This window comes from Cebus imitator, unplaced genomic scaffold (assembly GCF_001604975.1).
Source record: "Cebus imitator isolate Cc_AM_T3 unplaced genomic scaffold, Cebus_imitator-1.0 Scaffold25, whole genome shotgun sequence".
Classification (NCBI taxonomy): Eukaryota; Metazoa; Chordata; class Mammalia; order Primates; family Cebidae; genus Cebus; species Cebus imitator.
Window position 1 is genome coordinate 8,406,673 of NW_016107340.1, and position 24,625 is coordinate 8,431,297.

The window sequence follows — 24,625 nt, forward strand, 5'->3', positions numbered from 1 at the left end:
GTTTCACCTTGTTGACCAGGATGGTCTCGATCTCTTGACCTCGTGATCCACCCGCCTCAGCCTCCCAAAGTGCTGGGATTATAGGCATGAGCCACTGTGCCCGGCCAAAACTCAGTTTTCTTTTGCAACGGAACACAATTGGAGAAATCAGTTATACTTCACTTGTAAAGCTAATAAAAGTCCTTTGGGGAACTGGCCTCATACCTTGCCTACACAGTCCCTTGTACAGAGTTTCTGATCTGTGGTAAGTAAAGAATGTCACTTTCTCTCAGGTTCAAGAGTCCCAAGTTATATTGGGACCCCAAAAGGAAAGGAATTTAATCAACTCAGGTATTTAAGGGCATAAACCCATGGCATGACTTGGCTCTAAAAATGTCTTATGTGAGATTCCTTATGGAACAAAGTTCCATCAGAGCCAGTTAAAAAGCCTATATGGCAAATAAGTATTCTTGCTGCACTTTATGCAAATAACCAGGCCAATTATAATAAAGCAAATTGGCCTTACCATAATTTGTCTTTAGTAAAAATGGGAAACTGGAGAAAGTAAATATGTTTCAAAAACTGTGGTACACTTGTTATTAAATTCTAGTCTCATCAGTTGTTTTTGTTTCTGCAATTTAGACTAACCCTGCTTATTTCTGTAAACCAACCAGTGATCTCTCACTGCTGCTCAGAAGAAACATGAGGAATGGCTGATAAAACAGGTTGCAGTAAAGGAGCCAGCCTAAACCAACCAAAACCAAAATGGCCATGAGAGTGACCTCTGGTCATCCTCACTGCTACACTCCCACCAGTACCAGGACAGTTTACAAATGTGATGACAATGTCAGGAAGTTATCCTATATGGTCTAAAAAGAGGAGGCATGAATAATCCACACCTTGTTTAGCATATCATCAAGAAATAACCATGAAAGTAGGCAACCAGCAGCCCCTGGAGCTGCTCTGTCTATGGAATAGCCATTCTTTTATTCCTTTACTTTATTAATAAACTTGCTTCCACTTTGCACAGCAGAGTCATCCTGAATTATTTTTTGCATGAGATCCAGGAACCCTCTCTTGGAGTCTGAATCCGGACCCTTGTCATGTAACAACCAGAGCACCCCTGGGGTTATATTCAGTGATCCTTTCATTCCCTCACACAAATGCTCATTATGTAACAAGTTAGGAACAGCTTTTCTAGTCTTTTATACGTGGCATAATCATTATGACTTAAATTCACAATGTGGGTGTCATGAGGCAGAATTTTGTAGGTGTTTTAACAGATATATAAAAGGGAGAAGTAAATTTGGACTAGGAAAATCCAGATAAGCTCCATGAAGAAGACTGCTGGCGAGTTAAGCTTTGGAGGATGAGTGAGAGTTTAAGAAGCAGACATAGGAGGCAGGACATTCCAGGTATTGGAAGGTCCCAATGTCATGAGAAGTATGGGAAAGGGACTATTAAATGTGTTGGATACTTCAAAATAATATTGTATCTTCATTGCTATGTTATATTCTCTCGACATATGTTGCAAGATGCTGGACTATTTTACTGACACACGGTAGCTAAGGTTTTTTTCCATACTCAAAGGTAACTAATGGGCTGGCTAGTGGCCTAGGAAATGGTCAGGCAGGTGATTTCAGCATAGTGAGTTATGGAGATCAGCGGATACAACCCCTGGCTGAGGGCTATTCTTATGTGAGACTGATATTGTTTCAGGACTAATTAGGTGAGCTTAAGCATTTATTATCTTTTATGTTCTAGGCACTATTGTAGGCAGTGGAAATGTGGCAATAGACAAGCTGTGGCTCTGCTTTCCTGGCACTAACATTCTAATATATAAGAGGGACACTAATAAGGTAAATAAAAGAAATACATTGAGTTCGGCTGATCTCATTTCACATAGATCAGCATGTTCTCCTCTCTCTGGGAGTGTTACTGTGCTTAATAAACTTTTGCTTTTTGCTGAAAAAAAAGTGAATACATTGATTTCAAGGTAACTCACATCGTTTCATGATATATTTAAAAAAAAAACAACAGGTTATTTTGATAAGGGAAGTGCTGGATGGAAAGGTCCCCCCAAGGAAACAACTTTTGAGTAAGATCTAAATCATAGGAAAACACATGAAAAGAAGCCAGTAGGCAGAAATCATGAGGAAGCAAAAACGTATAATTAGAAACAGAAGAGAGGTAAAAACAGGTGGAGAGAAGAGCTAGAGAACTCAACTAACCAGAAGGGCTTTTGGGTTTCCTGAATAAGTGCTTCATTTTTGACTTCTAGGGTCCCTGTTGCCTCCTGAATATGTGCATAAGTAGATGCATATGTTCAATTTGTCATCTATATTCTGCTATAATTCATTCCTATTTGTCTATCTAACATCTAATGATCTATTGATCTAACTATCCATCCATCTAATCATTTTCATATTTTGTCTTCCTCTGTAGCCCAGGCGGAAGTGCAGTGGTGCAATCTTGGTTCATTGCAACCTCTGTACCCTGGGTTCAAGTGATTCTACTGCCTTAGCCTCCTGAGTAGCTGAGATTACAGGTGCCTGCCAGCATGCCCTGCTAATGTTTGTATTTTTAGTAGAGACAGGGTTTCACTAGTTTGCTAGGCTGGTCTTAAATTACTGACCCCAAGTGATCTACCCTCCTCTGCCTCAATACTACCCTCTCTTAATTACTGCAGCTTATACATGTTTTTTTTCCTTTTTCTTTTTTGGCAAAGTCTCGTTCTGTTGCCCACACTTGAGTGCAGTGACTTGATCATGGCTCACTGCAGCCTCAATCTCTTGGGCTCAGGCAATCCTCCTGTCTCAGCCACCTGAATAGCTGTGACTACAGGTATGCACAACCACACCTGGCTACTTATTTTATTTTATTTTTTTTGAGACATGAAGTCTCACTGCATTGCCCAGGCTGGTCCTGAACTCCTGGGCTCAAGCAAACCTCCCACCTCAGCTTCCCAAAATGCTGGGATTACAGGCATAAGCCACTGTACTCAGCTATACTGTCTTCAAGTCTGTCTGTGTGTTTTATGACTTCATTTTTCTTTAATATTGTTTTGGCTATTCTGGCTCTTGTGGCTTTGCAGATAAACATTGGAACTGGTTTATCTGTTTAAGCTGACAATCTACAACATAACTAACCTGGGGTAATTACAATTGAATCTGTAGATCAGGTTGATAAGAATTGACATTTCTTGCACATGTTTAAAGTTTCCTTTTTAACATTTAGGTTTTTAATCTTCCCCGAATTAATTTTTATACATAATAAGAGGGAGGGATCAAATTTTTTTCTCATACAAAAAGCAATTGTACCACTACTGTTCCTTGCTCAGTCCAGATTTTCTCACTAATTTTTAATGCTAATTTTGTTATATGCAAAGTTCTCATATGTGTGTAAGTTTTGTTCCAGGTCTTTTTTATGTTCTAGCGGTTTATTTGTCCATACCTAAACCAATATATAATAAATCCTGGTGGGAAGGGTCCTCCCAATTTATTCCCTAATCCTATCTGTCCCCATCTCCCTCTCCCCAATTACAGTGGTTTTCTTGGACCTTAAGTTTTGATATGAATTTCAATGTCACTTTAACAAGTTCAGTAAAAAAAACTCTTTTTAGATTTAAACTGGGATTGCATTATATATAATGATTAGTTCAGGGAGAACTGAGGCCTTTATATTAATCTTTTCTCATTGATGAATATGGCTTATTTCTCCATTAATTTTATCCATGGATCCTGTACATTTTTTCTTACTTTTGTTCTCAAGTACCTAATAGTTGTTTTTTTTCTTCTATTTGTTAATGGATTCTTATTTACCATTACAAACTAGTGTAGTTTCCAACATCATTTTCAATTAAATTATTTTACAGTTACAAAATATAGCTTTAAAATTCTTAAAATGTCAACTGCTTAATAAAAAATACAACTTATACAAAAATACAAGAGATACTATCTGAAATGTGAAAGTATTAGTATAGTGATTTCTCCCCAAAGTGGAAGGAACACACAATCTAAAGTTTCTGGTAGAAAATTATGGCCTAAATCTGGCCTGGCGCAATGGTTCACGCCTGTAATCCCAGCACTTTGGGAGGCCAAGGTGGGTGGATCACCTGAGGTCAGGAGTTCGAGACCAGCCTCGCCAATATGGTGAAACCCCCCTCTCTACTAAAAATACAAAAATTTTCTGGGCGTGATGGCATACGTCTGTAATCCCATTACTAGGGAGGTTGAGGCAGGAGAATCGTTTGAGCCCGACAGGTGGAGGTTGCAGTCAGTGGAGACTGCACCATTGCACTCCAGCCTGGGCGACAGAGCGAGGCTCCGTCTCAAAAAGAAAGGGAAGGAAGGAAGTGAGGGAGGGAGGGAAGGAAGAAAGGGGAGGGAGGGAGGGAAGGAAGAAAAGAAACCAAAACTTGAAAAATGTTCTTTGCTGTATTATAAAGCTCCATTTCCACCCGTTTTTAGTTTAGGAAGTTTACTGTTATCCGTGAAGTAATTATTTTGTGAATTACAAAGGTAAGTAAGTTCTTTCTGAACAATCAGAACGTAAACTTAATGCTAGTGAAGCAATTAAACACTCTGAATGTTAATTAAACTCAGTGCAGTTAAGGGTTTTATTTACTACTAACATACGTATTCATCAAGTACTAAGTGCTGTAGGGACTCCCAGCCCATTTTCCTCTATGAAAAAGGAAAATTAGGAGGCCCCAATACCTTACTTAACGATTATCCAGTTTCTACCATTCCCTGTAAGGCACTGAGACGCAAGGTTTCGAGGCCCTCTTGGGGTACCCTGGCACAGACATCGAGTAGTTCTAGTGCTAAGCCTCAAAACTATTCCTTTTCTTCCCTTTCTTCTTTATACCAGACTCTACCCTGTTCTTCCCGGCTTAGCATAAGTCTCTGTATGGTCGAACATCTTACTCCACAAATAACTTCTGAAGGCAGTTGTCTTACCCAAATATCTGAACTCAGCTAGTCCCGAGTACTGTGATCCCATATACTGCTAATGGGAATATAGTTAACTAGTTTGCGGTCCCCAGTACACAGCAGCTCCAAGATCAAGGCAACCGAGTAACACTGCTTGCCTAGACTCAGGCCAAGTTCGGAGAGTGATCCTGAGATTATTTCAGAACGTGTCCCAGAAAAATTCGGTCGTAACTTGAGCCCAGAGGCCCACGACCATTCGGATCATTGTAAGCTAAAGCTTCAATGCCTTGCGGGGCTTGGCTGGGCTCAAGCTCATTACTGAGAAGCAGCCCCCATTTCCAGACCAGCAGTTCGCAGGAATGGGTGTGTGCTAACCGCAGGCCGACAAGCCCAGCGCCGAGCAGTTGTCCCATTGTGACCGGAGGCGAGAAACCCCGCCTCGGCCCCCTGACGCAGCGCAGGCCCCGCCCCGCGCGTGACGCCAGCGTCAGGCCAGCCCCGGCATGCTCCGCGGCCGCCCGCGGTCCAGCGCCGACAACGGGAATTTTCCCCGACAGCGGCCACGGCTCAGTTCAGCTGCTGTCCAGACCCGGATCGGCGACAGTGCCGCCTCCAGACGTTCTCCTGTCGCTCGCCCGCCCGTCCGAGCGCCCCCAGCCCTCCCGCGAGGGCGCCCCGGGACGGAAGGATCCACCAGTCTGTCGGCGCCCGCCGTTCTCGTGGTCGCCGTCGCCGTCGTCGTGGTGGTAGTCTCCGCCGTCGCCTGGGCCATGGCCAATTACATCCACGTCCCTCCCGGCTCCCCGGAGGTGCCCAAGCTGAACGTCACTGTTCAGGATCAGGAGGAGCAGCGCTGCCGGGAGGGGGCCCTGAGCCTCCTGCAACACCTGCGGCCTCACTGGGACCCCCAGGAGGTGACCCTGCAGGTAACGCCCACACCTCACTCTGCGTCTGTTCTGTCCCTCACGCGGTTCTGGGGGTCCTCACCACTATCGTCTCTGTTCTCAGATGACCGAGGAGGACCTAGGGCAACAGCTCCTCCCTAAGTCCATTGGGAAGTGACCCCGTATTTCCTCTCACATTTAGGAAGGTCACTCCCCCTTCCTGTCACAGTTGCTTATTGAGATTGACCAGAGGGCACATTTTCTCTTTCTCGAAGCGGCTGCGTAAGTGACGCACCCATCCACAGGGGGGAGATTCCTGTTGATAGTTGCCCCTCCTCCCACTCTCCAGTCCACGGTCACTGCAAAATTAATCTTTCCATTCCCCTTGTACGGGTTGTCGCCTCCTGGCCCAAGTCACCTCCTCCCCTCCCACCAGTAATGCAGTCATTAATCCTCTCTGATCTTTTCCTTCCTCTCCCCTCCCCCGGCGATGTGCTTTCATTGATGCCTCACACTGCGTTTTGTCTTCCCAAACCCTCGGATTGTCGAGAGTACTCTGTTCCCAAAGTAATGACCACGACCATGCATCGCTAGGTCGGTTCTTAGGTAGCAACACTCACATTGTTTTGTTTGAATCGATATTTCTGAATTATTAAAGTCGTCTTAGTGAAATTAATACCTGATACTAGAAGGAGCAATGGCTTGTGACTATTTCCTTTTCCTGAGACACCGTATTGCTAGATAGAGAAAAAATTGGGAGGAAAAAAATCCCTGAGACTCTAGGAGTTTTCTAGTAACTTGGAAGTTATGATTTCCACTACATGATTTTTTTTTGAATTCTAATTTGACTTTAGTTTCTGAACTAGATAGGAAAATAGATCTCTTTTTATTCTTTTTCCTTGCAAACATAAAACAGTAATTTTCAAGGCTGGGATATTTGGGGTTTGTTCTAAATCTGAGCAATAATGTAAGAACATTCATTTGAATTAGCCAAATCATCTGCCTCGTTTTAATGACTAATTTATTCACCAATATTTGTTGACTTACTTGCTAAATTCATTGCTAAACTAGCCAGCCACCCATACAAAGATGAATAAAACATGAGCAGTGCTTAGGGCCCAGAATAGTTCCTGACACTTGGGTTTTCATGTGTTAGTTTCAGTTCTATTGCCTAGAAGAGTTTTTAAGCAGATCAAAAGGACCCATATATTTTAGAAAAGAAACTTGTTAGACAATATATTTTGAAATTTAAGGGAATATTTGTTAACCGAATATATAGGAAATAGCGAATGCAAAATAATTATGTCATTAAAAAAATATATTTCCTTTAAAGGAAATCTGTCTTCCAAATTGAAATTCAGTACTTGTTTAGTTTATTAATTTATTTGTATTTTATTATATAAGGCTCTAAAATTTAGTAAGATGATTTATTTTCTGGCAGTCAGTTATACATAAAACAGATCATTAATTAAAGAGTGCTACTTCCTGGTAAACTCTAGTATTGGCAAATCAATTACTTTTAAGCAGCGACTTCAAAGTTTGAAGCTCTGAAGACTGTAATTTCCTTTTATGTATTTGTCTGTAGAATAGTAATGATATCTACTGTGGGGTTAAGTAATTTATGTATATTTTTTATCTTAGTTGCCCATACAACCCATTAAGTAGGCACTATCTCTTTTTTAGGTGAAACTCGGTGAAGTAAGCCGGGATGTAGGTAAAAAAGGGCAAAATGTAGTGACATTACTATTTTTGCTTGTTGGAAAGTAACTATGTGTGACTAAATCTTGGCTTCTGTGTAGCAGCTTTTAACCTAAAGACCTTTGGGTTTATAATCCGAATTTTTAATATTTGTTAGTGCAGGTAAGTACTACCATTTATTTTCCCCTAAGACGATTATTAGTTAGAAATACATTCCCTCCATGTGCAAGCAAAGCTTTGGTCTAAAGCTGGTGTAAAAGCATCTGCTAAGCTGAATTGATGATTATTCACCTTTCAACTCAATAGAACTGACTCCTAGCTTTCTAGGTCATTACAACTCTACTTTCATGATGCTTCTGAATTTCTTTAGTAAATCTCAATGGAAATACTTTCTTTTGAAATTTTATTGTATTTCCCTTGAAGTAGAAAGATAAAAATCATACCTCACATTTCAGAAGGGGAAGTATCTATCATATAGTTAACGGATTATAGTGTAATTTTAGAGCAGTGAAATATCAGTATTTAGCCAGTTTTTTTCCTCAGTTTTTTTCTAATATTTTTGTATGTTTATACTTTAAACATACTTTAGAAACTTACTGTAGTAATACTTATTTGGTGATTGATCATTCCTGCAAGCTGAACTATCCCGAACATACCAGAAAATAATAAAAAAAAAAAAAGCAAAAAGACTAATTATTAGAGAAAAAAATGATAGAAGGCCCAGTCTTTGCTCAAAACTTGTGAGCACATGGAATAACATATCTCATTTTAGATAGAATTCCTGTTCTTACTAGATTAAAAGAACAAGTATAAAGGAGGTGGTGACTTTTTTGGAGTAAAGTAACAGCATAGGCAGAGTAAATCTAACACAACAATACCAGCCACAGTGCTTTGTATTTAGTCATACCTTACTGTTTATAAAGCACTTTCACATGCATTCTCCCAGCTGTCCTGTGAGGTACATGTAGACGGTACTGTTAATGCATATTGTATAGTTAATGAAACTGATTTTGCCGTTTACAAATGGCAGATCTGGGATGAGAAACAATCTTATGAATTACTGTTCTTTGACCAAGAGTTTTGTTTCTATATTATGATTAAGGCAGGGAAGGTGCTTCTGTATAAATTTAATTTATTAAAAGCTTTGGCTCATGAAAGATTCTGCCTTAAAGTTCCCTTGAACATAAATTTGCATTACTTTTTTCATATCTGACACCATTTTAGGAAAAAGGGATCACTTTAGTTTTCCTATACGATAATGACTTTTGTTGTGTATCAATTCTCATATTTGAAGATTTTGATTTTTGATTTTAACACTTTTTTTTTGTATAGTCATTGTCTAAAGGAATAAAGAATCAAGTCAGGTCCAAAATAATTCTCAATGGACTGTTAAAATTGTTTTTCCTTCTAGAAGAGCTGATGAATTAGTGTTTAGAATATTCCAGTTATGTTTTCTCAGGGTCTTTCTGTTAAGCAATGTTGTTTTTCTCACTAACTTGTCACTATGAATTTTTCCATTACTTGGGACCTATAGTAGATAATGGCAAAGGCTTCATAGGTAGGATATTAAAACCATAATTATTATTTAACATTACAAAACTAATGTATTTATTCTTATTATGGGGTCTAAATGAGATTGCTTGATATATTGTACTTATGTAGTTAAAAAACTATATCAACTTAGTTTTTCAATAACAATATGTTACAGTGCTCAAGAGCATGGGGTTCGAATACAGTGCTGGTTTTGAGTCCAAACTTTGTACTTTACTAGCTTTGTTACCCTGGTCAAATCATTAAACTTCCTGTCTCGGTATCCTTAGCTGTAAAATGGATCCAATAATTGTTCCTGCCTCAATGGGTTGTTGTGAGGGTAAAATAAATGCTATCTTTCACGATAATTATTATTGCTGCTGAGCACCTGCTATGTATTGGATGCTTGAATCAAAAAACAAGTATCTGCTCTTTGAAATTCCTAGTCTGGTGGGGAAGACAAATAAGAAACTTATAACAATGTAATGTTTATGGAATGACCATTCAAATTTTGTTCACATGCAAAGATTACACAAGAAGCTTAAAAATGTACTGTTCTTTCTGCTTTACTACAGGTTTTTGCATGTTTTTGAATGCATGTTTTAAAAAATCTTTTCACGGTATTTTTTAAGCATACGTATACTATCATGGAAACTAATATTTCTGTTAGGTTGTGTAGCTACACAGCAGTTTTTATATCCTTCCTCTTTCTAACAGTGTTGGAGGTAGTTACCTAATCTATTAAAAACCTGTAATCCCCTTAATATTGATAGTTAATATTTTATATTGGTCTTTATCTTGAAGAATGAAAAGCCAAATTTATAGAGTTGCACTATTAAGTTATGTTTCCTTTAGTGCTCTAATATAATAATTGATTTTCTTTTCTGTTTTTTAAAAAATGAGTTTGTTCCTTTAAGCAGTAACTTCTGAAAAGTCTTAGGTAAGATAATATATTAAGTTATGGTTAGTTTTTTAATATATTAAAAAAGTAAACAGTATATTAGTTTACTTTCTCTAAGAATGTATGGGAATCTTGAGTCCTATAGATACAAATAAAGGATCATAGTTTATATTCAGTGTAACTTTTAATATCACTGGTTATATCCAGTTTTCTACTCTCTATTCCCTCCCTGTATTCAATGTTTTAGAATAGTAAAGTATGTAATGTTTAATAGACTCCCATAAAGAACATGAAATGTTTGGTAGGCTCCCAAGCATTTTATTAAGATGTGACTATGAAGTCAGGAGCCTACAGTGCTAGTTTGTTTTCACTTATAATGGCCATGTGACTTGGACTGTGCAAACTGCGTCACCTTTTTTGGGGGACTGAGCATAATGTGAAAAGGGGATGGTTTTTGAATATTATTTCCAGCCATTTGTAACCCTTGGCAAGTTTTAAAATCTCTGTAAAATGGGATTACCTTGGAAAAAATTCTCATGAGAATTAAGTGAAATACCTGCAATTATGCATAGCATGTTTTGGTACTGCATTCCTCCACCTCTCATTTCCAATTCTCCCATCCCAACTGAGAGAATCATGAGCTCCTAAAATCAGTAATTCTGACACGTGTTTTTTTGTACTATATATAATGCTAGTTTTCTGTAAGAGTCCTTTTACAACTAACTGTAGCACAAGGTAGGCATGGAAGAATGTAGGACAGAAGGCTTCATAGAGGTCGGGGTACCTGAACTAAGATTTGAAAGATAGATTGGATCACATTGAAAGGGGCAACATTTCTGGGCGAGGAAAACTATCTCACAAAGGCAATGAAGCTAGACTTTGATTGAGTAGCTTGGTGAGTAGCTTACTCATCATTTAGGACATCATGGGAAGCCACTGGATGTTTTTATTTTTGTATTTGATTTTATATATTTTTTGAGACAGAATCTTGTTCTGTTGCTCAGGCTAGAGTGCAGTGGCCGATCTCAGCTCACTGCAACCTCTGCTTCTCGGGTTCAAGTGATTCTCATGCCTTGGACACCCAAATAGCTAGGATTACAGGTATGCACCACCATGCCTAGCTAATTTTTGTATTTTTAGTAAAGTTGGGTTTCACCATGTTGGCCAGGCTGGTCTCGAATGCGGAACTCAAATGATCCACCCATCTTGGCCTCCCAAAGTGCTAGGATTACAGATGTGAGCCACCGCACCCAGCCAGGATGTTTTTAAGCAGGTGAATTATATCACGTATTAGAGAAGTGACAGGCAACAATGTAGAGGAGGGTTGTTTGAGGAAAATGTTTTAAATTGGGAAATAAGTGATTACTTAGGACACTGGTTTTGAAACTGGTGGTTATCATATATTAATAGGATGCCAAAGCAATATAGTGTCTTGAGACCACTACAGTTTAACAAGATGAGTTAGAATAAGTTAAATTAGGGGATACATCAGAGCCTTGCAAGTAATAAGGTAAGTATTCCTTTATGAAGTGTGCTTTAGTTTTATATAAAAGTATCTATATACATATTATATCAAATGATAAATATATTTCTTCCTGTGTATTGCATTTAAAAAGTCTGAGAAATAATTTGAGAGACACTGTTGTGTTAGTCCAAACAAGAGGTGCTGGGGCACAGATTATGACAGATAAGATGGAAATGAGGTACAGATTTTACATTGCAGAAAATAAATGTGGAGGACTTGTTAATTGATTACAGGTTAGGGAAGAAAGAAGACTAAGATGTTTTTTTGTGGGGAAGGAGTGGGTAACAAAGATAAGGAAGTAGTAGAAGACCTTTACTTAAGAAATCAGAGGTCCTGTTTCTCTTTATTTTGTTTTCTAAGGAGTTATTTTACTCTTTGATATACCAGATTGGCTATAAATACATTTTTAGCATTCTTTTAAAAATGGTGAAATACAGCAAACATACAGAAAAATGGATGAATCATAAATTATTGTAAAACATATACCCACCCAGGGAAAGAAAATTAATTTCCAGCAACCTAGTGCCTTCATTTTCCTTCTCAGTCTTGATCTCTCCTTCCCTCCAGTGGTAATCATAATAGCAGATTTTTTTCCCCCCTAATTAACAAAATAGAATGTTTTGAATTAGTTCTTTTTTGAAAGTAAGTACTCTGAGAAAATAATAAGTGCATGAAGGTCTTTGTACAAGAGACCACGTGAACATGAAATAATTTAGTTTTACTGAAAGATTGTACCACAATATTGAAATTGAATAGGAGGGAAAAAATATCCTGTCATCAATATTCTATTCACAACTCTTTTATTTTTGTTTATTACTTTCTACTTCTAAACATATTTTACATAGTTGCAATCATATGTATAATTTTATATTTTTTTATTAGCCCTTTATAAACATTTCCCCATGTTTGAATGGTATTGACTATAATTTTTGATAGCCACAAACCTAATATTTGATAATCATGTTAACCATAATGTGACTTAGTTATTATTTACTTATTTTTTTAATTTTTACTTCTTTTTTTTTAAGAGATGGGGTCTCGTGCTGTCATCCAGACTGGAGTGCAGTGGTACTATGATAGCTCACTGCAGCCTCGTACTTCTGAGCTCAAGCAATCCCTTCTACATCAGCATCCAGAGTACCTGAGACTAAAGGTGCATGCCACCATGCCTCCCTAATTTTTAAATTTTCTGTAGTGGTGTGATCTCGCTGTGTTACCAGGCTGGTCTTGAACTCCTGGCCTCAAGTGATCTTCTTGCCTCAGCTTCCCAAAGTGCTGGGATTACAGGTGTGAGCCACTGTGCCTTGTGTCAGTGTTTTGCCTCTTTTTGAATTTTATTTAATGGCATCGTATGAAATAACATGTCTTTTTAAAAATTTTGGTTTGGCATATGCCCAGATTTTAAGAGATTTTTCGTGTGTATATGGTCGTAGTTCTTTTCCATGACTGACTACCATTCCATTTTAAGAATATACCTCAATTTATTTGTCTCCTACTGTTAATGGACACTTGGGTTGTTTTCGTGTTTTGGCCATCACAGATTATGCTTCTTATAAATACACTTTTTTTAAACACGACTATCCATTTCTGTTAAGTAGGTATCTAGAAGTAGACTTTCGGAGTCATCTAATTTGTTTATTTTCAGCTTTGTTAGATACTTTCTTAGTTTTCTGAAGTGGTTGTCCTTATTTATATTTCTAACAGCAACATGTGAGAGTTTCAGTTATGCTATGTCTTTACCAATAATTGCTATTGTCTCTCTCTTTTTTTTTTTTTTCTTTCTGGCGGGTATTGGAGTATCTTATTCCAGGTATAATTTTCATATTCTTGATAACTACTGTTTTGTGAAAGGGCCATATATGCAAAGCGACCTCTAAATGTGGAAGGAGCTGAGAAACCAAAAAAGGAGGCAGACAAATCCAGTTTTCTGGTTTTGGGTGACTTACTAGGGGAATTTACAGACAGAAGGGTTGTCTTGAGTGGCTGCAAAACAGGTAGATCTCTTCCTCACCTCCCCTCAGACCCAGGGCTTACATCTTGGGGATAGTGTGCATGCTCTGGAAGGAATGTGTAGGTGGCTATGGGTGTCACAACTTATGATTTCTGCAACCTAGCGTCAAGGGTTGTCTTGGGGGAAACTTACAGTGAATAGGCATTTCTACAGAAAGAGTAATACATCAGCTAGACATTTTTTAGGCATTCCTGCCCAAGAGGTAGTCAGAAGTTCCTTGGTAGATAAACATTTAAAATAAAGTAACTCTTGTGTCTACAACTAGTGTATCTTTTTTCTGTGTGTGTTGGTTTTTTTGATGTGTTCCATTTTGAGGTGCCTGTTAAAGCCTTTTGCTGATTTTTCTATTGGATTATCTGATTTTTTTTCCTTAATGATTTGTAGATGTTCTTTATATATTCTAGATGAGTCATCTTTTAGAAATATTACAGGTGCATGCCACCATGACTGGCTAATTTTTTAAATTTTAGTAGAGATGGGGTTTCACCTCCATATTGGTCAGGCTGGTCTTGAATTCCTGACCTCAGGTGATCCACCTGCCTAGGCCTCCCAAATTGCTGGGATTACAGGCGTGAGCCACTGCCCCTGACTGCACTTTCATTCTTAATAATGTTTTTTGATAGCCTTAAGATGAATTTTTCAATTTTTTAATGGATAGTATGTTTTGTTTTGAACAAGAGATCTTTTCCACTGCCAAAGTTATAAAGATATTCCTATTTTCTTCTAGAAGCTTTATTATTTAGTATTTTACACTTTGCTATGTATGTACGGTTTGAGATGGAGGGTATGATACTTTTTTTTTTTCCAAATGGCTGTTAGTTGAACCAGTATCATTTGTTGAAAAAACTTCCCCACTGGAGTGTCACCTTTGTCATAAGTCAGGTGGCATTATATGTAGTTCTGTTTATGAATTCCGTTTTGTTTTGGAGACATAGTTTTGCTATGTCACCGAGGCTGGAGTGCAGTGGCACAGTCTCGGCCAACTACAGCCTTTGTCTCCTGGGGTCAAGGGATTCTCCTGCCTCAGCCTCCTGAGTAGCTGGGATTACTGGCACCCAACACCATGCCCAGCTAATTTTTTTTTTTTTTTTTTGTACATTTAGTAGAGATGGGGTTTCACCATGTTGGCCAGGCTGGTCTCGAACTCCTGGCCTCAAGTGATATGCCTGCCTTGGCCTCCCAAAGTACTGGGATTACAGGCGTGAGCCACAGTGCCTGGCCTGTTCTTTTTTTTATTTTTGGTCTGCAGCAGTACTGCTCTGTGTGGATTGCTCTCAGTCATTACTCCAGGTCTTGGTATTTGATGTAGTTATTATAGGCTTTGGGTATAGGACCCCAGCTTTGTTCTTTTAAGATTGCCTTGACTATTCTTGACTTTTTAAGTTGCCATAAAAGTTGTATACTCAGTTTTGAAATTCCCATAAAAGAAACTGGATAGAATTTTTGATTAGCATTTTGTGGAATGAATAGATAAATTTGGGGAGAAGTGAATTCTTTTAACAATATTGTACCTTAAAATCAATAAGCACACTATATCCCATTTGTTTAGGTTTTTAATTTCTCTCAAACTTTTGAAGTTTTCACTGTAGAGATCTCACATGCTTTATTTGATTTATCCTTAGGTATTGATGCTTTTTGATATTACTGTATGGGGTATCATTTAAAAAATTGTTATTTTGTTGTTCGTTTTTAGGAATACAATTAATTGTTGTATATTGAATTCTTCACACATTTATTCTAATATTTTTTATGTAGATTCTTATTGCATTTTTTCTGTATATAATCTGAAAATACCATATATTGCTCTCTCCTTCTGTCTTTTTGTCTTACTGCACTAACAAGGACCTCTCTAACACACTTGAAAAAGAAGATGAAAGGTAATAGTGGGCATCCGTTATTTCCCAATCTTAAGAATATTTTAGTAATTTGTTGTTAGGTATGATATATGTTATAGGTTTTCTTTGGTGGCTCTATCATGTTAAGCAAGTTTCTTTTTATTCTTACTTTGTTAAGTATTTTCTTCATGAATGATGAATTTGGCCAAATGCTTTTGCATTTCATCATGATTATAAGATTTTTCTTAATTTTTCTTTTATTGAGGTGAATTACTTTGATTTAAAAAAAATTTGAATGTTAAGTAACCTTTGCATTCCTGGAGTAAACTCTATTCAGTTGTGATATATTCTCTTTTTAATATATCATTCTATCAATTACTAATATTTTGGTTAGGATTTTTGCAACCCTGCTTATGAAAGAGATTGGTCTGTAATTTTCCTTTCTTATAATGGTCCTTGACAAGTTTTGGTATCAAGTTCAGAGGTGTTTCTTCTTTTTCTGTGTTTGGGAGAGTTGTTTTTAATAATACATTTGTTATTTTAATAACTGTTCAAGGTCTGTAGTGAAGTTCATTTCTTTATGATTTGTGTTGCTTTGTTGTCTTCATAAATTTAGCTAAGAAGTTATCAACCATATCAATCTTTTAAAATAACAATTTTTGTTTGTTTTTGTTTTGTTTTGAGGCAGGGTCTCATTCTGTTGCCCAGAATTGAGTGCAGTGGTGTGATCATGGCCCGCTGCAGCCTTGACCAGGTGCTCGCCCCATACCTGGCTAATTTTTGTATTTATTTATTTATTTTTGTAGAGATGGGGTTTCATCATGTTGCCCAGGCTGGTCTTGAACTGCTGAGTTCAAGTATTCTGCCCACCTTGGCCTCCCAAAGTGTTGGGATTACAGGTGTGAGCCACCATATCTGGCCCAAATAACAGTTTTTAACTGTTGAGTTTTTCTATTTTATTGATAGTTTTGTTCTTTGGCATTTCCTTCATAATCCATTTTTTTGTTGTTGTTTTTGAAAGTTAATTGGCTGTAACTTTTCTAGCTTCTTGAGCTGGAAGCACTAATTTTTTGCCTTTTAAATTTCTAATATATTACTTATTACATGTCTTTGTAAGTACCCACAAGTCTTGACATGTGTTGGGAAAGGCAGTCTCATGCACGCAGCTTTCCACCCCTTCTCACTGCGTAAGAATGGGCCTTGGACCTGAAATACCTTACCAAGAGGTAGAGTCCTCGTAGTCTGTGCTGGACTTACCACTTTATGTGGGAATATTTTTGCCTGTTTTAGACTCAGTGTGTACTCCTTTGCTCTGCTTCAGCATGTGTGTCATGTCACCTGGCTCACTTACAGTATCTCCCCAGTGGGGAGGGGATGGAGGAATGTGGCTGGTCTGCTGTAGCACATGAGGGCTATGTGTAGGCCTGTTGTTGGCATCAGCTGCTGGGAGGAAACTCTTTACCATGGGGGACCAACACCCGTTACTGAAGCTGATCTTGCTTTGTCTCCTTTCTGTGTGAGTAAAGCATTGTTCCATACAGTGCTTGATGGCATATTGTGTTTTCTTTGGTGACTATTATACCAAGATACAATGAACAGAAGTTTTAAGACTTCTACTTCTGATATTAGGTGACAGATACCACTTGCTTAACAATATGTGTTTATTATCATTCAGTTCAAAATGTTTTCTAATTGCCATTGTGGTGCTTTTTCTTTATCTCACGCATTTAACGTGTGTATTTGATTCATTTCCAATGAGTTGATGCATATTTAATTTTTTAAAAAATTTGTTATAAAAATCATAAAAGTTTATCATCTTTTTTTTTTCCCATTTATTTGTAAGTTTATCATCTTAACTGTTTTTATTTGGTGTGTGTGTTATTGATATCTAGCTCATATCCTCTGTAGTTTGAGAAGATACTCTAAGTGATTTTAATCCTTTGATATTTGTTGAGGCTTGCTTTATAATGAAGCCCATAGTCAATTTTGGTAATGTTTTATGTGGCCTTGAAAAGAATATATGTTTTTGGCCCGGCACGGCCCAGTACTTTGGGAGCTTGAGGTGGGCAGACTTCTTGATTCCAGGAGTTCAGATTAGCCTGGCCAGCATGACAAAACCCTGTCTCTACAAAAAATGCAAAAAATTAGCCCGGCGTGGTGATGCACGCCTTAGTCCCAGCTACTTGGGTGGCTGAGGTGGGAGGACTGCTTGAGCCTGGGAGGTCGAGGCTGCAGGAGCTGTGATTTTTCTCACTGCACTGCAGCCTGAGTGAACAGAGTGGGACCCTCTCTCAAAAAAAGAAAAAAGGAATATTCTGTTGTTGAGTGTAGTGTTCTGTATATGTCAGTTAAGTTGGATTTTTAATTTTGTTGTTTAGAGCTCTTATTACATGATTTCTCTCCACTCAAAAAAAAAATGAGGTCTTGGAAAAAAATTAGTGTCATCTATAAACGTTAAAAAAATTAAAAATGAGGTTTTAAATGGTGTGCACAAATTTCTGACATTTATTATGGGATTTGTATAATTCTGTAAGTTTTTGCTATATATCTTTTGAAGCTATATTATTGGATGTATGCACATTTAGAATTTTTATATCTTCTTGGTGGATCAATCCCTTTTGTCATCATAAAATGTTCCTCCTTATCTCTAGTAATATTTCATTAAGGTCTATTTTATCTGATATGAGATAGCTACATCAGCTTTCTTCTCTATGTCTTTTGTAAGTAGCATGTAGAGTTGTCCTTTCATATCCATGGGTTCTGCATGGATTCAAGTAACTGTGGACTGAAAATATTAAGAGAAAAGAAGGATGGTTGTTTCTGTACTGAACATATGCAGATAATTTTTCTTGTTATTATTCCTTAAACAATACAGTATAGCAACGATTTATACAACATCTACATTGTATTAGGTATTATAAGTAGTCTAGTGATGATTTAAAGTATACAGCAGAATATAAATAGGTTATATGCAAATAATACACCATTCTATATAATAGGCTTTCAGAACATGTAAAATAATATCAACAAAAAAATTTAAACAAAACAAATAACAAATGTCTCTACTAAAAATAGAAAAACTAACCAGGTATGGTGGTGCGTTTCTGTAATTCCAGCTACTTGGGAGGATGAGGCAGGAGAATCACTTGAACCCACAAGGCTTGAGCATTTGTAGATTTTGGGGATATAGTGGGGCCATTTGCAGATCCTCTGGAGTGCTCTGCCCTTTCTGTCTGTCTCTGTCTTTCTACTTTAATACTCTGTCCTGCATGCTCTAGCTGTTTTCATATTCTCTGGTTCACAATATATCTCAATTAATGAATTTCACACAGCTCCATCTGGGTTCTCTTTTTCTTTGCTGGGAACTGAGAATTTTCTCAGGACATTAAGCTGGGGCAGTCATAAGGTTCATGCTGTTTGTTTCCTATCTCTCAGGGATCACTGTTTTCTCTAAAAGTCCATTGTCTTGAAAATTGTTATTTCATATATTTTTTCTGGTTTTTATTTGTGGGAGTAAGGTTGTTTCAAGTAAAAGGGTAAATCTTGTCTCCGTTACTCCTCCTTGGCCAAGAGTGAAAGTGGCCCCTTAGATGATTGAGATCAGTGAGTTTCAATCTTTTCTCTAGAGTTAGAATCTTCTGTTCAAATAAAATCTTGTCCCCAAGTGTCATCTACATGTGAAATAAATGAGGGCAAGATGGTGGTAGTGTAGTATATGTGCACATGCCTTTGTATGTGTTGCGGATATAGCAGAGCTTTGCTCACTTGGATTCCTATTTCCATACCTTAATTTCCCATTCCTTGAGGACTTTATAGCCCAATTTGAAAGTCATTAATGTAGAGAGTACAAATAGGTATATAAAAAAGTAAGCAAATGAGAAAATAAGGTAGTTGCTAGTTAAAGAGGAAACAAACTGTCCAGGAAAGGAAATTTATAGTGTGTATCATGTTGGGGGTTTGAAAGGATATGTACAAAATAGTGAATTGAAGTGTAATTGAAGACTGTTAAAACAAAAAAAATCCATCATATTGGGTAAAGGAAGATAAGAGAATGTGTGTGTGTGTGTGTGTGAGAGAGAGAGAGGGTTTGTGTGTGTGTGTGTGTGTGTGTGTGTGTGTGTGAGAAGGAGATGTTATAAGAAAGCTCAGTTTTATAAGAAGTCTCAGATAATGTGTAGACTTTATAGGAAAGCCAGTTTAAGAATGATATTTAAAAATAAAGAATTAAATAGCATGAGGGTTGAAAAGTAGTTTAGGGAGAGGTCTACTGTTGATGGATAAAAATCACACACAAAAAAGGCATATGGTAGGTTTGGAAGTGGAAATATTGAATATAAAATTCTCTTTCAAGAAATTCGGCAGAGAAGGGAAGGAGAAAGAAGTTGGCCTCTAGAAGTGAGTGGGATATATGGCCTCATAATTTATTTTTTCATCTCATAACACTTGGACCTTTTATCTTTTCCTTTCCCCTTTTTAACCTGTCTTTAAGTTTTGTTTTTTTGTTTTAGACTGAATCTCTCTCTGTCTCACAGGCTGGAGTGCAGTAGAGTGATCTTGGCTCAATACAACATTTGCCTTCTGGGTTCAAGTGATTCTCCTGCCTCAGGCCCCCAAGTAGCTGGAATTAAAGGCACACACCAACACACCTGGCTAACTTTTTGTATTTTTAGTAGAGACAGGGTTTCACCATATTGACCAGTCTGGTCTTGAACTCCTAACCCCAAGTGATCCACCTGCTTTGGCCTTCCAAAATGCTGGGATTAGAGTCATGAGCCACCATAGCCAGCCTATCTTTAAGTTTTATCATTTACTTCTTTTAGAATCTGCTAGCAAGTGAATCTTACATACTTATGCTATATTACATTATGTAATTCTCTAATAGAAGCTCTAGAGTTCCTCACTGATGCTCTGATTAGTTGCATCATGTGAGTTAAAAACTCAAATTTTGTAAGTCTCAAAATTGAGAGAATGAAATGAATATTCACATATTATCCAGAATCCATATTTGCTTCATTTGTTTTTTAACCTCTTTTAAGTATTTTAGAGCAAATCTCAGATCTTGTTATGGTCCTTGTGTATTTCAGTATGCATTTGTAAACATAAAAAGTTATTTTTTTACAGGATCACAGCACCATTATAACACTGAGCCAAATTAGCAGGAATGTCTAAGTACTGTTTAAGAGCCAATTCCTAATAAACTTTTTCACAGTTACCTCAAAAAATATTTTTATACGTATTTGTTTGAGTTAGGAAACAAACTAGATCCATGCATTAGTTGGTATGTTTCATAAGCCTCTTTAAAATAGATTGTCATATTGTCATGCTATTGACTATTAATGGGGCATTTGTGTAGACAGACTGATATTCTGGATTTGTATATTTTTTGTTTTTCTTCTTTGTGTGTGTGTTTTATTTTTAAAATTTATTTTTATTTTTGAGAGAAACAGTGTTTCACCACTTTGGTCAGGGTGGTCTTGAACTCCTGACCCCAAGTGATCTGCCTGTCTCCCAAAGTGTTGGGATTATAGGCATGAGCCACCGTGGCCAGCCATGTGGTGTTTCTTTAACCTCTCTTTTTTCTTAAAAATAGGAAGATCTAGAAGCTTGATTAGATTTCAAATCATGGGTAGTACAGTGTATTTCATATTGCATCACATCAGAAGGTGTAACATGTCAGGTTGTTTTATGAAATCAGGAAGTGACAGATGACTCCTACCATTATAAAATTACCTATCAATCTTTTATCTCATGGTTTTATTCATTGAAGATTGTTTCCTGATTACTTTTTCTGTTGTTTATTCCACATTTGTTAACTGGAATTCTTTGGTAGATAACTTTCTCTCATTAATTAGAGCGGTTTGGGTATTATGAAATACGGTATATAGAAAATGTAGGGTAAATGCTTAATTCTGTTTTAATTGCTGGTTTTCAGAGTAACAGTGATAACTTCATTAATATTAAGCAATTAAAAAATAAAGAGACTCTTGGATTGTTGGAATTTTATAAAGGGTAAGTTTAAATTGTATTTTTAAACAATATAGATGTTGTTTTTAAAAATCATGTGAATGAGGTAAGGCAGAGAACAAATTGAGAATCCGTTATTAATTTCCCTAATATTTAAAAGCTGTTAATATTTAAACTAAAGATTAAAAATGATTAGGAACTAAATTCACTAGTTAGTTGTATACATTTTTAGGGATTATTTATCAGGGTATAATTAGTCATACAAAACCAAATGCATATAGGGTAGTACTAACTTGAGAGAATAACCTTGAATGGCATTTCTAACTAAATTGAAAGGGTTTTCTTGTTTTAGATGTGAAAAATAATTTGCCCAGAAATGATATTTAACATTTAGCTATTTGGATTTAAGCTACCTTTAGAGGCATATTACAAGTATTGTTTTTAAATACTGTTTTAACAAAAATTTAATCTTATTTTATAATTTCATCATTATTTTGCTGTTTTGTATTGAAATTTAAATGTATCGTTGACTGTATTTACAAGCTTACTATGTGTCAGGCACTGTTCTAAGCACATATACACACACACACACACACACACACACACTCACTCACTCACACATATATACACACAAACTCATTAATCTTCATAACAATGCAAAATGTAGATTCTAATATGCTGATTTTATGTATGAGATAGACAAACATAGAGGTTAAATGACTTGCCTAAGGTTATTCAGTTAGTATGTAATAGAGCTAGGATTCAAAGTCAAACTCTGGCTCTGTAGCTCATCCCCTCAACCACTACTATCTGAAATACTTGACAAATAGTGCAGGATAAACCCCATTCAAAGGAACTCACAAAGATTTATATTTTGTTTCACCTCTACTGAGGTGGAATTGTATATTTCTAGTATATATTTAATATAGTATACATGGCTAGAGTACGTATAGTGTATTTTAATAGTATATTTTAGATGGTTCAGCACATTGTAGTTTATATATAAGGTGGGAACAATGCAAAGGTAAGAAGTATTACCTGTACATCTTTAAACTGAAGTCATTGTTTTCCAGCCAGAGACCAGTAGAAAGTCACCTGTAGCTGAAAAACTTGGGTTTATTGCTTACTGCAGTAAGGGAGAACTACATCATTGAGAATGGTGGGGATTTGTCATTTGGAGGAGGATTCAAGGTAACAGTGTTCTCTGGATTGGATGCTGTCAGGAAGGATGTGGGACAAGTCTATGACTTATGGATATCTTAATCTTAACTAGAAGGCTGAAGAAATGAAGCAGGATCAAAGTGTGACTGGAAAAGCAGCAGCAGTCACTTTTATTAGCCAGGATAAGGAGATACTTGGTAATTTTTGTTGTTTGGATGAAGTTTATATTTTTTTCTACCATGAGACATGATTATAGAGTGGTTTTGTTGTTTCTTGATCCATTATGATCACAGAGTGACCTCCTCTAATGTTCAGTGTTGTTGTTCTGTAAAACTGTTTCCATTCAGCATGACTTCAAGGCCTAGTGAGTGCCAGACCAGTGTTTAGCTACTAATTTTTCCACTAGTAAACCAGGTTCATTGTTGTAAAAATATAAGTTAGTAAGCATACATAAGCCAAAAGAAAAATGGTTTAACTACTTATGGAGAAACAGGAAAATAAAGAAACAAGATTTAAATTACCTAATATCTTTGTAGACAAATAAATCTTTATACATAACATATTTTCATAAATGTGGAATTATGTTATTCACATCCTTTTTAGAGATGTCTTTCTTTTTTTTTGAGGCAGAGCCTTGCTCTGTCACTCAGGCTGGAGTGCAGTTGTGCATCAATCTTGGCTCACTGTAACTTCCGCCTTTTGGGTTCAAGCAATTCTCCTGCCTCAGCCTCCTGAGTACCTGGGACTACAGTTGTGTGCCACCATGCCCTGCTAATTTTTGTACCTCAGTAGAGACAGGGTTTCACCGTTTTAGTCAGGATGGTCTCAGTCTTCTGACCTCGTGATCCGCCTGCCTCAGCTTCCTGAAGTGCTGGGATTACAGGCATGAGCCACCGTGGCCTGCCTATTCTAAAGATTTATTTGCTTATCATTTCATTACCAATTGCATAGTCATTGTGCAATACAGAAAGGTAGGGCTAGGGTCATTGGAGTTGTGACACTGTCATCTTTATAAATGTTTAATTAGTGTTCTCTAATCTATATTTAGTAAAGTTTCTGTCTCTAGCCCTTAAATGCATACATCTTTTTATGTATGTACATATAAATGCATAATACAGCATGCTCTGTTAAGGAATATATTTGATCATTATAGGCAAGAATAAAAGAATGCAATTTTTATAAGCTAGATTAAGACATTAATGTTGGTAGGTATATGGGTTCTAATGTTTAAGTATTAAGTACCCACTATTTACTGTAAAGATTCAGAAAATGGAAAGGATGATTTCTGGAGTTTGAGGAGCCTAGAGTTTCATTCATTATAAGCATTTCAGGATGTTAAATGGTTTCTCAGTCTTAAATACTGTATTTGAAATATTTTATCTATGACAGCTGAAGAAGTTACAGAATAACATGTGTGACTTGATAATGGCATTGTGATAGGAAATAACACATTTTTCAATGCAGATTTTAGTACAGTTATGATTGGCATTCAGTTTAAGTATGTATACTTCCTGGCAGTGTCTTTTATACAGTCTTTTTGAAATCTAGGTGGAAAGCAGTTCTAGTATGTGCATATCTAAAAAACAGGGATATTCAAAATACGTTCCTTTTCACTGATTCTTGAAGTTTTACTGCATTATGTGAATAAGGGTAACAGCTAAGCCCTGTATATAATAAAAACGATTATGTAAATACTGCTTAATTGTATATTAATAGTTTTAGTAAATACTTTCACATTTTTTTTTTCATATGTCATTTATTATCATAAAAATCTAATTGAGATAGAAATGCTTACCTTCTTTCTCAGGCATTAGTTAAATGTGTATACATACTTTTAAAACTTCTGTTCTTTTTTCCTATTCTTGCCCAGTTTATGTGGAAAAAAAAGTTCTAATTTTTGCTTTCACTTTCTTCTTTTACCTCTTTGTTCCATTTGGGAGCCTCCAAAAGTTCTGAGTTATAATAGAAGTGTTAGTTCTAGTGTCAGATTAATACAGAGGAAAATGAAAATTACAATTTTTAATAGACTTTTGTAAATAGTATTGCTAATTACCTCTTTCCTTTTGAAATACACCTTCTGTACTCAGATATAAAAAAGGATTTGAAGTACTTGACTTAAAGGTCTTGACAACCCCCAAAAGTCTCATTTAAAAAATACCATAGAAATCTCTAAACTCTTTTTTTTTTTTTTTTTTTTTTGAGA

At 36.7% G+C, this 24,625-nt stretch overlaps 1 protein-coding gene and 1 long non-coding RNA gene across 3 annotated transcripts in view; one reads left to right on the plus strand and one right to left on the minus strand.

Moving 5' to 3' along the window:
• Nucleotides 1-5,299, minus strand: part of LOC108300266 — a 35,728-nt gene extending 30,429 nt beyond the window's left edge. Inside the window, exon 1 of the long non-coding RNA XR_001823320.2 lies at nt 4,941-5,299. This is a non-coding gene — a long non-coding RNA (uncharacterized LOC108300266). The remainder of the gene's footprint in view (nt 1-4,940) is intronic.
• A 28-nt stretch (nt 5,300-5,327) lies between these two features.
• The window catches only part of ETNK1 (ethanolamine kinase 1), a 61,915-nt gene continuing 42,617 nt past the window's right edge, over nt 5,328-24,625 (plus strand). The window contains exon 1 of one of the 2 annotated variants that reach the window (XM_017522990.2): nt 5,328-5,839. In XM_017522990.2, coding sequence (XP_017378479.1) covers nt 5,417-5,839 — 423 coding nt within the window. In that variant the 5' untranslated portion in view covers nt 5,328-5,416. The remainder of the gene's footprint in view (nt 5,840-24,625) is intronic. The other variant, XM_037736503.1, reaches the window with a different exon arrangement.